We start from the raw sequence: 14540 nt of genomic DNA, 5'->3' as shown, positions 1-14540 counted from the left end.
TAGCAGGGGCCAGGATGCGGCCCCCGGGGCCCAGCGCCTGGCCCCGCCTCCGCCCGGCTGGGGGAGGAGCAGAGGGCGTGGCCGCGTCCCCTGGGGGCGAGGGCGGCCGGCAAAGCCGAGGAGGGCGGGCCTTGTCCCCGAGTGACGGGACGCCGGCCCAACCGGCGCCAGAGCACGAGGCCGGCCTTCCTGCAGCCTCTTCCGCTCACCGGCTGCGGCGCCTGGGACGGTTGCGGTGGGTCTGGGCGCTGGGAAGTCGTCCAAGATGATTAAAAAATTCGACAAGAAGGACGAGGAGTCTGGTACGCGCTGGGCTTCTGACGCCCACCCTCAGCCGCGGGGGCCCCTTCCCCCGCCGGCCGCCACCTGCTCTCCGGGACTGCGGACCCGGGGGCGTGGGCGCCGCTGTGCCAGGGGGCCGGAGCTGGAGCCCGGCCCCTCCCTCCGCCCCGCTCCGCTCCCGCCGGGGGCCTGCCCCTCGCCCCTCCCCCGGCCGCCCGGGCCACCCCTCGGGTCGCGCGCTCCCGCCCCCCGGCGCCCGCGCTCCGCATTGGGCTGCACAGGGTCTGCGTGTCGTCCCCTCCGCCCAACTCAGGCGCAGCCCCTCGGAGCCGCCCCCGCCCCGCTCACCGGGCGTGGGCTGCCGGCGGAGGGGCGGGCCCTTGGCAGGTGGCGGAGGGAGTGGGTGTGCGCGTGTGAGAGGCGGGGGATGCTGCTCGTTTTAGGCCCAGAGCGGCTCTGAGATCGACGAGACAGTGTGTGTGTGTGTGTAAATGAACTTTGAGGGGCCTGGTACCTTACAGTCTTTCTGGGGACCTTTGCTCTGTCCACTTCCCGGGGGCAAAACTGTCCCATGGTACGTAGATCATTTAACGCTCAGGCGTCCAAAAGTGAGTCGCGTCTGAATACCCGTCTTTGGTCCAGAGCAAATAGGGAAGATGCCAGGCTACCTTAAAACAAACAAACACACTCAGTGTTTGATAGGTGCCCTCACAGAGTGTGATCCAGGGTTGGGTTAGTAAACCTCCATGGCCCCTTTCAGCTTTAAGTTTATATGATTTTCTCCTAAACTCCTTTTTTCTGCCTCGCAGTAAATGTTAGAAACACATAAAATAGTGCTTGCCTTTAGGGAAATCTAAAGGACCCTACCACAATCTCGTTAATCTTAGGCGTGTGGACATGACAGGTATTTGTAACATTCATATAAAAAGAGGACAGGGAAAGACGACACATTTCCCGCAGGGCTCCTGCAAAAGAGAAGTGTAAGTTCTTACAGGATGGCAATGACCGAACTAGTACCAGCATCAAAATGATCTTATTCGATTTATATGCATATTAATAATGATCACCACTGATATCCAAGTGGTCACCTCACTTAGGTGAGATATCCCAAGCATTCAATACCCTTTTTTGGAATATAAGTTTGTGTAGGACAGCTGTTAAAGACATTTTTTGTTTTGTAATGTAGGTAGTGGCTCCAATCCTTTTCGGCATCTGGAGAAGAGTGCTGTCTTACAGGAGGTATGGCTTGGAAATATATTGTGTTCTTTCTTTTCTATTCCATTTTAGAATGGTGGGCAGAGAGGCCCTGAAATGTTGCGATCCAAAATAAGAATTAAGGAGTGTAACAGAGTTCAGAGTATATAGACTTGAGGGAGAGGGAAGAGGGCTTCCTTGTTATAGAAGAGTCTAGAGTTTATAGAAAGGCAAAAACATGCAGACTCTGCCACATGTTGAGAATTGTAAATAAAACACTAGAAGAGGTGTTTAGTGCAAGGTTATCGAAGGAAGTTATAGATATTAAGCTCATCGTATTCAAACGATGTAAATAGATTTTGTGATTCTAACTTAACAGATGAAGCCCACAGAGTTGAAGCAGCAGGCCTAAGGGAATGAGTTAGAGTGTGGAATGGAAAATCAAGGCCATGTCTTATAAGTTATTAAATTGAATTAATATTATTAATTCAATAATATTAATTGAATAATATTAGTAATTCAATAAATTGAATTAATAATAAATTGAAAACTGTAAGCAGCTAACATTATTTGGATGTAGTGATTAAAATAGATAATGGTCTTTATTAAAGTTGGTTTTCTGTCGTCTTTGGTAGAAGATACACTGTGTATAGCAGTGGTTTTTATTTCCATAGGCTCGTCTATTCAATGAAACACCCATCAATCCAAGAAGATGTTTGCATATTCTTACAAAGATTCTTTACTTACTGAACCAGGTAAACTATTTTGATTTTCCTCAGATTTGTGTCCTGGAATAGAATATATGACATGCAGTGAAATGCTTTCTGGAAAGTATTATTATTTATTTTTAAAAAATTCACTTAATCTTAAAATCTACAATGTTTAAGGTAATAATATATCAAACTTCTTGAGGACAAGGATTATGATATATACTTCTTTTTTAGTCATGAGGTCCTGAACCAGTTAAACACGTTGTAGATTCTTAACACTGATATGAATTTAACAAGGATTAAGAAATATTTAACAAGTTGATGTTACGACATGTTGTTTAGATGTCTTTATATCCCTCCAAAAATATAGTACAAAATCCTACACAAATTCCAGATAGATATTTTACCCTTTTTTTGTTGGGAGGGTAATAATAGTGATGTTTTAAAGCTTTGATTTTAATATTTAGATTTTATATTTGTGATGCCTCCTCTACTGTTAAAAACGATATGATTCTGGGCTTAACTGTTTTATACCTTAATGTCCTTTTCTGTAAATGGGGATTATGATAGTACTTGTTTTATAAAGATGTTGTGATTAAATGAGGTAATAAACGTAACGCATTGAGCATAGTCCTGGACACACAGTAAGCATTTGGTACTAGCCTTCATTCAGTCATTCAGCAGATAGTTATTACATACCTGCTATGTCCTATGCACTGTTTTAAGCACTGGGCATATAGCAGACAAAAACCAACAAAAATATTTGCTTTAATGGAATGTAGATTCTATTTGCTGTTATTATTGTTAAATTTTTTTTTTTTTCGCTTTTTTTGCTTCAGACTAAAAATCTCATGAAATGTCTAGGTTCTTAGAAAATTTGATTTCATTTCTTAGATTCATATATATACATAGACACACACCCACACACATACACACACACAAGCACATGTAAACATACACATACATATATACTTAAGGCGGTTTACATATGGTGCTAAGACGACTATGGTTTCCAATTTGAATTCCATGAGAATATTTTATCTTTACTATGTTTCATGACTGAAGACCTCATCCAGAGACATCATAAAGTTTTCTAGTTTGCAAATGGAGACTGAGCAACAAGTACATACATTTGAATAAAATAGATGTATTTACAAATGTCATATCCCTCTCTGTAGTGTATTAGAAACACTTAAGGCAAAGTCAGTTTAACTTTTCATAGCACACATTTGTGTCGAAGTTGGCTAAATCCATTATATAAACAGAGTTTTGAGTAGTTGAAGTTGGTTCAGAGTAGCATATACTTTTATATTGGCCACAATCTCTTTGATGGGCAACTTATGTTGAAACATTTAGTTATCTTGATAGGGAAATTACCAAGGACAGTCTGGCACATAAACAGGTTTGGGAACTTTAGTTTTATCTTTTGCCTAGTTCTTGGTAGTGCTTTATGGAAAAAAATAGTTGTAAATTTCTACCAGAGTTGACATATCCATATATTCTCTGAGTTTCAAGTCAAAAAGTAGGGACTTAGGACTTACTAATGTGACTTGAAAAGTACATGGATTTCTATGTGTTCACTAAATATTTATGAAAGAAAGAGGGAAATCTGATTATGAGCAACTTGGGTCTTCTGATTTAAGTAATTGTAAACTCTTATTATGCTTTTTCTTTCATCCTAAAATTTCAAAGTTTTTCATAAAAATTTGTTTATTCTTCTACCTATGACAAATAGATTGAAGACTAGTTATATTCTGTGTGAAATATGAAAGTGATTAAGCCTAACATATTATAGGATTGCTTTTAATGAAGAAATTGAACGTTGAGATGGTAATATTTCAGGTGGTCTGTGATCCACAGTGCTTTGACTGTTAGTGAAATAGGTTATCAGACACCTTGCTACTTAAAAAAAATGGTTCCCAGATCAGCAGCATTTGCATCACTGGGAGCTAGTTAGAAATGCAAAGTTTCAGGCTTTATCACAGAGCTGCTGAATTAGAATCTGCATTTTGGCAAGATCCTCGTGATTGATTAAGCACATTAAAGTTATGATCCAAAGGGGCTTGCGCGAGTGTCTTGAGATCTGTTGGCAGCCCCTTAAGCCAACTTTTATATGACTAATCTCGTTCCTGCTCCTTTGGTTGGTCCTTTTTAGCCATGTTTTCTGGGATTCCTAACAGACAGTTCTTTATGGTTTAATATTATTGTGCTCCTTTGATGTGTCAGGCTTTGTGCTGGGCGTTGGATTATAGAAACATATAAGGTACGCTCTCTGCTCAGAGGCAGGTAACAGTAACATCTTATTCTGATTAGGAACTCAACTTGCTGTCATTTTCTACCTCCTTATAAATCACCGTTCTTCTGGGAAATTAAAATAGTTCTTGCCAAAAAGTTAGAGACCACTATTCCAGAACTTTTATAGCATGGTGTGTGATACTGAATTGTTTTAAATAAGAAGCGGATAAATGGTTATGCACATTTATAAATTGAAAGCCAGAAAAATAGCAAAAGGCAGAATATTTACAAAGTGGTTTTTTCCTGAGCTCTGAAAGATTTTTGCATAAATAAAGAGAAAATCCTTAATATACTTTTTGTGAAGTTTAAGGGGTTGTTTTGCATTTTACTTAGGGTGAGCACTTTGGAACTACGGAAGCCACGGAAGCCTTCTTTGCAATGACTCGATTGTTTCAATCTAATGATGTAAGTCTTGTTTTTTTATTCTTCTGGGCTGAAAAACCTCCTTTTATTTGTTTTCCTTGGAGAACTTAGAGTGTTCCAAATTAGGGAAGGTTGTTTGAAATGTTTAAAATTACTTAAAAGGTGTTTGTATTCATAGAACTTATAAATGTTCATTAAAGAACATTTGAAAGAATGAACGTGTATGGTATAAAGCTCTTCACCCACAGATCTACCATGCAGTCGTAAAAGCTTTCAATACCCAGCTTCTGGCATGACACTGCAAAGATGGAGTAGTGTAGAAGTCAGTGGACATAGCTGCCACACCTTCAAGTTCTTAGTCAAGTTTCTGGGAGACCCGGTGTTGCTGTTGGTCAGCTGGCCTGGCAATTGAGAAGAACTGAGTGGCCAAGAGGACATGGAGTAGGAAAAGAGAAGAGTGAGAACAGACTGAAACTGTCAGCACCTCTGTATCTCTCTCTCATTGCCTTAGACCACCTTGACTTTCAGAACGCAACGGCTGTGCTTTACTTCTGTCTTCTAAATGTGGCACATATTTCTCTTTTGCTCAGCTCTAGTTCAGAACCATACAGTGAAGGGGATTCCAGGATATATATATATATCTCTCTCCTAGCTTTTTGTTGACAAATTTGCGCAAATCTAGCAGTACTTTTGGTATGTATCGCGTATCATCACAGGCCACATTTTGTGCCCGGGCCCTAGGACCTTCTGGGGTTTGAGTCTGGTTTTATGTCTAGAGAGTGAGAGGTTTTGAGAGTAGGTCCTCAGGAACATGAGCAGTCCCTTGTAAGGCAACCATCTCAGGATAAGCCGTTACACATTCTTTGGGCAAAGGGAGACTAATTTCCTCAGACAGTGGGTGAAGATCGGCCTCAACTTGCGAAGGAGGCTTGGAGGAATTTAGGAGTTCAGGGTACTCAGCTTCATCAGAGTCTGCCCATATGTCCCCATCCCAATTTTTAGGGCCCCACTCCGTCCCAATTAAGGTCCTAACTTTAACATAAGATATCTCACAAGGGTGTGAATTGCATTTGCATCGTAATTCAACCTCCTGTAGGATGTGCTTTTCAGAAATCTCAGCCCTGTGTTCACATGACATAGGGCTTTCTATTAAGGCATTAGAGAAAGTTTCTAGTCCCTTATCCAGATCTTGAACTATGAATTTAAAACTGAGCTCATCATTTTCTTTTACCAAGTTCTCCAGTGTACTTAGAAGCAACTAACCCATTATACAACTAATTTTTACAAAAATGTTCTATGGCAGCAACTACTGGGTTACGCAAAGACTTGTCTTCTATAGGTTCTTGATTATACTTGTCTACAGGTGATAACTTAAGTGTTTTACCACTGCATGCCATAGACTACTAGTGTCCCCTTTACCAGTGGAAACAGGGTCATTAATGCCTTTTATCAAATCAGAGAAGCAATTTCAGATTCCTATCCTTAAGGTCCTGTTTCCCTTTAACTACTCCCTGTACCAAAAATTCAGGGTTTAATCAAGGAAGCAGAACTACTATGATTATTATAGAATTAATTGTTAGTGAAATTGGACTAGAAAACTAGGCATTTCAAGCTGCTGGAGTAGGGCCACAGAGAGGAACTATTATAAAAGTATGGAAGGCTGTTGCCTCTTTGTGACTCTGAATTTGTAGCCCAAGCGTCTGGTAGTGGGCTTGAGGTTGCTGTTGCTCAGAGGGCTGGCAGTGGGGAAGAAGAGCTGGACATGGGGCAAAGAAGAGGATGCAGAGCAGGGAAGAAAGAGTAAGGACAAACTGGAAGCCTCTAGCACAGAGATTGTATTAAGAAAAGAAGGCATGAAATAGTTTTCTAGGAAATGGATTGGGCAAATGTGGGATTGTCGGACAGGATGAACTTTCCCTTGAAGTTAGTGGTCATGAATTTAAAGTATTACCAGGTAGCATGGTGAATGTTTTTCTCCATCTACAGCCTTCAGGTTAAGGCATGGAACAGTTAAAGAGATTGGGTTTAATCGGGGTTGGGGTTTTGCCAGGTTAGTAAACAGAGGGAGAAGCAAGGAAGTTGAGCGATTGAAATATTCACTATGGAATCTCTGTTTGGTTAGGAGGCAAGTGAGAACAGGGACTAATATTTAAAAAAAATAAGGGAAGTAACCTGGGGTCTATATATGCAACTAGGAACAGTGGCAGGTGATGCAGTCTAGCGGCAGAAGTGTTAAAGCCAGAGTTTTTTAGGGAGGAAGGAGATACAGTGAAAGAAGCCAGTGTAGTGATTTTGAAAAGACAATGAGGATCAACTTGGACAGCTTCACCACTTATAGGTCTGGTAGATGAAGGTAGGAGAGAAAACAGCCACCGTCTGAGAGGGCTGCAGGGGAATCCTCAGGGGAGAGCCAGGTTTTAGTTAGAGAAAAGATGGGAACATTCAGAGGAGAGAAAAGGCTATAAGGGGTTTTGCTGATGAAAGAGCCAGAGAACATGATGGAGGGGTTTGGGATTTGGGGAAGGATGGCAGATGGAGTCAGATTAGGTGCTGCACCTGGCTGCATGGCGGTGTGTGTCCACGTGACGAGTGCTGACCAGGCTGTTTGAGTTTTTTTGTAGTGACTGAGGTGGGTAACCGTGCACAGCATGATGTGATTCATTTCAGTGGTCCCTTAGGCAGAACATGGAGTTGAGAGTGTGATTTTTGGAGGGGAAGGAGAGGTGGGGCCTTTACCAGCAGCATGTGGAGCTCCTTCCCATCCCAGCCTTCCTTTACTAGAGGGTAATTACTGTCTTGAGATTGGTGTCCTCCTATCCGTGTTTGTTACATGTGTTTGTATGCATAATCTATACTTCGTGTTTTTGTGTGTTTTAAAATATAATGTTGTAAATGATGTCATTTTCGTATTATTTTGCGGTTTTAAAAATTAATATATTTTTGAGGTCTACCCACTTACTACATATACTACTTTATACAGTTTCATTACTGAATGGAATTGCAGTGTGTGAATATACGGTCTTCCTATTTATTTATCCATTCTCCCATGGGCAGATAAATGAGTTGCTCTCACTTTTTTGGTGTTACACGTAATGTTTATGTACATGTCTTCTTGTGCACATAGTGAGAATTTTTCTGGGGTAAGTACCTACGAGTGGAATTTCTAGGTAATGCTAGTTATTCGATCTTGTTAAATTGATCTTAAAAGGTTGTACTAATTTACACAGATGCTACTCCAAATCCTCACCTGGCTCCTGATAATAATTTCTTATCATCAGAACTAATTATTTGTAAAATGGCATTTCTTTGTGGTTTTAATTTGCATTTTCATTATCACTGCTGAAACTGAAACTTTTCGTATGTTTAGTGACCATTTTACTTTCCTCCTCTGTGAATTGTTCATATTCTTTGCTTATTTATATTCCTCCTACGGGTTTGTAGGTTTAAAATTTTTTAATTTTAATCTTTTTAAAAAATCAGCTTTATTGAATATAATTTATATCAAATAAAATTCACCACTTTTAAGTGTACAATTCAGTGAGTTTTGACCAACATATGGTGTCATGGAACCATCCCCACAGTCGTGATATAGAAACTTTTCATCAGCCCAGAATGTGTCCCCATGTTCCTTTGTTGTCCGTCTCCTCCCTCAACCTCTAGCACCTGGCAACCACTGATCTACTTTCTTTTTTTTTTTTTGAGGAAGATTAGCCCTGAGCTAACATCTGCTGCCAATCCTCCTCTTTTTGCTGAGGAAGACTGGCCCTGAGCTCACATCCGTGCCCGTCTTCCTCTACTTTATGTGTGGGACACCTGCCACAGCATGGCTTGCCAAGCGGTGCCATGTCCGCACCCAGGATCTGAACCGGCAAACCCTGGGCCGCCGAAGTGGAACGTGCCAACTTAACTGCTGCGCCACCTGGCCAGCCCCTGATCTACATTCTGACACATAGTTTTGCATTTCCTAGAATTCCATTTAGATTTAATCATACAGCATATAGTCTTTTATGACTTTTATGTCTTATTTCTTTCACTTATCTTATAGCTTTTGAGATTGATCCAAGTGTTGTGTGTATCAGTAGTTTGTTCATTTTTATTGGAGGTAGTTTAATTTATTCATTGATTCACAACTTAGTGGATATTTGAGTTATTTACAGTTTATGGTTATTGTGAAGAAAGCTGCTAAAAATACTCAAGTGCAAGTCTGTGTGGACCTATGTTTTCATTTTCTTTGTTCATATCTGGAGGTGGCATTGTTGAGTTTGCATTTCCTTAACGATGACTGTATTAAGGAAACATATGCTTATTTGCCATCTATGTATTTTCTTTGCTGAAGTGTCTGTTCGAATCTTTTACTTGTTTTTTTGTTTTTTAATCTGATTGTCTTCTTATTGAGTTGTAAGTGTTCTTTATATTTTCGGGTTACAAGACCTTTATCAGATAGATGTTTTGTAAATATTTCCTCCCAGTCTGTGGCTTGCCTTTTCTTCACTTACCGCTGTCATCTTCTTCTTTTTTTTCCCCTAAAGATTGGCACCTGAGCTAACATGGGTTGCCAGTCTTACTTATTTGTTTTTCTTCTTCTTCTCCCCAAAGCCCCCCAGTACATAGTTGTGTATTCTAGTCGTGAGTGCCTCAGGTTGTGCTGTGTGGGACACTGCCTCTGCATGGCCTGATGAGCGGTGCCATGTCCATGCCCAGGATCCGAACTGGCGAAACCCCGGGCCGCCAAAGCAGACCGCGCGAACTTAACCATTCAGCCACGGGGCGGCCCCTGCTTCTTCTTTTTAAGTATAATTTACAGACAACAAAATTCACCCTTTTTAGGGTATAGTTGTATGAGTTTTGACAAATGCATACAGTAGTATTATCACCCCTCTGCAATCAAGACTGAGAAGATTTGATCGCTCCAACAAGTTCCCTCATGCCTCATTGTAAGGTCTATTCCTCCTGTCCTCAGCCCCCAGCAACCGCTAATCTCTTTTCTTTCCTTATACTTTTGCCTTCCAGGAAGTCCTAAGAATGACATACTGGGTAAAGCCTTAGGAGTCTTCTTTTCAGTCACTTAGCATGGTGCATTTGAGATTTGTCCATGCTGTTGTTGGTATCAGTAGTTTACTCCCTTTTATTTTCATGGTAATATTCCATTGTGTGGATGTACCTCAGTTTGTTTATCTGTTCACCAGTTGAAGGATATTTGGGTTGTTACCAGTTTTTGGTGGTTATGAATAAAGTTGCTATAAATATTCATGGTAAAGTTTTTGAACGTAAGTTTTTATTTCTCTTGGGTAAATATCTGGAGTGGGATTGCTGGGTCTTACAGTAGGTGTATGTATGTTTAATTTTGTAAGAAACTGCCAACCCATTTTCCAAAGTGACTGTACCATTCCCACCACCACTGTAGGAGAGTTCTAGTTGTTCTGCGTTCTGGTCAGCACTTGGTATTGTCTTTAATTTTAGCCTTTCTAATAGGTGTGTAGTGGTATCTCTTTGTAGTTTTAATTTGCATTTTCCTGGTGACCAGTGATCTCAAACATCTTTTCATGTGCTTTTTTTGCCTTCCATGTATCTTCCATGGTAAAGCATCTGGTCATATCTTTTACCTGTTTTTAATAATTTGGTTGTATATTTTCTTTCTTTTTTGGAAGAGGAAGATTGGCCCTGAGCTAACATCTGTTGCCAATCTTCCTCTTTTTGCTTGAGGAAGATCGTCACTGAGCTAACATCTGTGCCATTCTTCTTCTATTCTATGTGGTATGCCGCCACAGCTTGGCTTGATGAGCTGTGCTAGGTCCACACCTGGGATCTGAGCCTGTGAACCCCAGGCTGCCAAAGGAGAGCACGTGAACTTAATCACTGCGCCACTGGGCCAGCCCCTGTATTTTCTTATTATTGAATTTTGGGAGGTTATTATATATTCTGGATACAAGTCCTTTATCAGATATGTTTCCCAGATATTTTCTCCCAGTCTGTGGCGTGTTTTTTCACTTTCCTAGTCTTTCAAAGAGCAGAAGTTTTTAATTTTGATCAAGTTCAGTTTATCAATTTTTTTGTTGTGGATTGTTCTTTTGATGTGTATTGTAGAAATCTTTGCCTAACTCAAGGTCACAGAGATTTTCTTCTATGTAATTTTTCTAGGCATTTTGTAGTTTTTATATCTTACAATTATTATTATTTTAAGATCCGTTTTGAATTAAATTTTGTATATGATATAAACTAAGGGTTAGATTTCTTTTCATCTCCTTGCTCTTCCTCCCTCCATTATCTCTTCCTTTTGCTTCTACTTTCTTTTCTCAGCAAATGGTCCTGGAATAGTTGCATATCAATATGGAAGGAAGAGGAGGTGGAGGAAACGGTGATTGAGTTACATTGACACATTGGAACATTCTGTTTTGTTTCATTGATCTATATGTCTGTTCTTATGCTAGTATCATATTGTCTTGATTACTGTAGCTTTAGAGTAAGTTTTAAATCAGATAGAGCATATTTTCCTATTTTTTTTCTTTTTCAAAATTTTTTTGGCTCTTCTAGGTTCTTTGTATTTCCATATGAATTTTAGAATCAGCTTGTCCATTTCTACTAAAAAAATGCATGCTGGAACTTTAATGGGGATTGCATTGAATCTAGTGATCAATTTGAGGAAATTGACATAACATTATTGAGTTTTCTGATCCACATACATGGTATATATCTCCCTTTATTCAGGTCTCCAATTTCTGTCAGCAGTATTATAGCTTTCAGCATGCAAGTCTTATACATATTTTGTGAAATTTACCCCTAAAGTAGTTAATAATTTTTTATACCACAGTAGACCCCGTTTTCTGCAGGGGATATGTTCTAAGACCCCCCGGTGGATGCCTGAAACTGTGGAGAACCAAATCTTATATGTACTATGTTTTTTCCTATACATCTATACCTTTGATAAAGTTTAGTTTATAAATTAGGCACAATAAGAGATTAACAACAATAACTAATAATAGAATAGTTATAACAATATACTGTAATAAAAGTTATGTGAATGTGGTCTTTCTCAAAATTGTACTGTACTTAGTGACCCTTCTTCTTGTGCTGATGTGAGATAATAAAATGCCTACATGATGAGATGAATTGAGGTGAATGATGCAGGCGTTCTGATGTAGCATTAGGCTACTGCTGACCTTCTGACAGTAAGTCAGAAGGAGGATCCTCTGCTCCCACACCATGGTTTGACTGCAGGGAGTTGAAACTGTGGAAAGTGAAATTGCAGATAGAGGGGACTCACTGTATTGAATCTGTATTGTTTGTAGGTAGTCTATAGAAATTAAATTGATTTTTGTGTATTGACTTGTTTCCTGTGATCTTTTTTTTTCTTTTTTGCGGAAGATTAGCCCTGAGCTAACATCTGCCACCAATCTTTTTGCTGAGGAAGATTGACCCAGAGCTAACATCTGTGCCCATCTTCCTCTACTTTATATGTGGACGCCTGCCACAGCATGGCTTGGTAAACAGTGTGTAGGTCCACACCTGGGATCTGAACCAGTGAACCCTGGGCTGCCAAAGTGGAACTTAGCTTCTCTGCCACTGGCCAGCCTCTGTTTCCTGTGATCTTGTTAAATTCATTTATTAGTTCTAGGAGTATTTTGGGAGATTCCTTAGGATTTACTTTTTCCTTTTTAATCTGTATGCCTTTTATTTGTTTATCTTATCTTCTTATCTTGCACTATTATACAGTGTGAATAGAAGTGATGGCAGGGGACATCCTTGCTTTGTTCCTGATCTTAAGGGGAAGATGTTTAGTCTTTCACCATTAAGTAGGATGTTAGCTCTAAGTTTTTCATAGGTGACCTTTATCAGATTGAGGGAGTTCTTTTCTATTCCCAGTTTGTGGAGAGATTTTTTTCATGAAGGAGCAGTGAATTTTGTCAAATGTTTTTTAAAGATATCCATTAGATTATCATATTTTATCTTTTTAGTATATTAGTATGGTGAGGTGCGTTTATTTATTTTCTTGGAACATATAAAATCTTTGGTTTCTGTTTGTTAAAATTGGTTAAGGAATTTTGAGTCTGTGGTCTTGAAATATATTGATCTGTAGTTTTTTCTCATGATGTTTTTGTCTGGGTTTTGTATTTGAATAATACTAGCCTCATAAAATGAATTGGGAAGTGTTTCTTCCCATTCTGCTTTCTGGAAGAGTTTTTTGTACAATCATTATTAATTTTTCCTAAAACATTTGATGGGGTTCACTATTGAAGTCATTTTCTTTGTGGGAAAATTTTTAATAATTAACTCCATTAAAAAGAAATAGATATGGTGCTATTCAGATTATTTGTCTTCTTGAGTGGGCTCTGGTAGTTTATGTCTTTCAAGGAATTTGTCCATTTCATCTAAATAGTTGAACTCTATTGGCATAAAACTATTCATAATAGTCCCCTATTCTTTTATTGTTTGTAGGATCTGTAGTGATGTCTCTTCTTTCATTCTGATATTGGTAATTTGTATCTTCTCTCTTTCGTTCCTGGGAGGTTTGTCTAGAGATTTGTAAACTTTATTGATCTCTTCATAGAACCAGATGTTTATTCTGGTGATTTTTCTCTATTAATTGTTTTTCTCTTCCAAACATTGTGCAAAAAAACCAGAATGCTGAAAAATCAAGGCAAGGGCCGGCCTAGTGGTACAGCGGTTAAGTTCATATATTCTTCTTCGGCAGCCTGGGGTTCACTGGGTGGGATCCTGGGTGTGGACATGGCACCGCTTGGCAAGCCATGCTGTGGTAGGCGTCCCACATATAAAGTGGAGGAAGGTGGGCGTGGATGTTAGCTTAGGGCCAGTCTTCCTCAGCAAAAAGAGGAAGATTGGCAGCAGATGTTAGCTCAGGGCTAATCTTCCAAAAAAAAAAAAAAAAAAAAGCCAGAAGAAGGAAAAAAAAAAAAAGAAAAGAAGGAAGCATAGATCAAAAAGCAGGAGAGCCACCCCTGATGGCCTAGTGGTTAAAGTTCGGCGCACTCCGCTTCAGCAGCCTGGGTTCTCTTCCTGGTCGCAGAACCACACCACTCATCTGTCAGTAGCCATGCTGTGGTTGTGGCTCACATAGAAGAATTAGAATGACTTACAACTAGGAAATACAACTATGTACTGGGGCTTTGGGAAGGAAAAGACAAAGAGGAAGATTGACAGCAGATGTTAGCTCAGGATGAATTTTTCCCTGCAAAAAAAAAAAGCAAGACAAATATAAATCATATAATATGTAGATATAGACCCAAATGTATCATTATCTACATTAAATGTAAATGAACGCAAAGAACATTTACAAAATTGACTATATACTGGGCCATAAAGGAAGACTCAACAAATTTCAAATCTTATGGACTGGGTTCTCTAAATACAATGGATTAATGTCGGAAATTAATAATAGGAGAATAACTAGATAATTCACCATATGTTTTGATATTAATAACACATTTCTGTTGTTTCCAGCCTTGATGGAATAAAGGGGCTAGATTTACCCTGCTACCATAGATACCTAGAAAATCAAACAAAATATATTACATGGTAGTTTTTAGAGATTAGATTAACAGGCCTTCCAGGACTGTGATCTGAAGAAAAAAAAAAAACAAGATGAGCCCTAGGATTGCACCAGCTCGTTGACCAGAGGCAGATTACAGGCCTTATGTCAGGGGGGGCATGCGGAAAAAGAGCATAGCTTTCCCTCTGAGT

General features: G+C 39.7%; 1 protein-coding gene across 1 annotated transcript in view; it reads left to right on the top strand.

The window, feature by feature from the left end:
* Window positions 1–73: 73 nt before the first annotated feature.
* Window positions 74–14540, top strand: part of COPG2 (COPI coat complex subunit gamma 2) — a 120825-nt gene continuing 106358 nt past the window's right edge. Inside the window, exons 1-4 of the mRNA XM_008512905.2 lie at window positions 74–302; window positions 1469–1521; window positions 2151–2231; window positions 4815–4886. Of these exons, the coding sequence (XP_008511127.1) occupies window positions 266–302; window positions 1469–1521; window positions 2151–2231; window positions 4815–4886 (243 nt within the window). The 5' untranslated portion in view covers window positions 74–265. The remainder of the gene's footprint in view (window positions 303–1468; window positions 1522–2150; window positions 2232–4814; window positions 4887–14540) is intronic.

This window comes from Equus przewalskii, chromosome 4 (genome assembly GCF_037783145.1).
Source record: "Equus przewalskii isolate Varuska chromosome 4, EquPr2, whole genome shotgun sequence".
NCBI classification, from domain to species: Eukaryota; Metazoa; Chordata; class Mammalia; order Perissodactyla; family Equidae; genus Equus; species Equus przewalskii.
The sequence above is the reverse complement of the archived record's forward strand: the minus strand, read 5'-3'. Positions and strand labels throughout refer to the sequence as shown.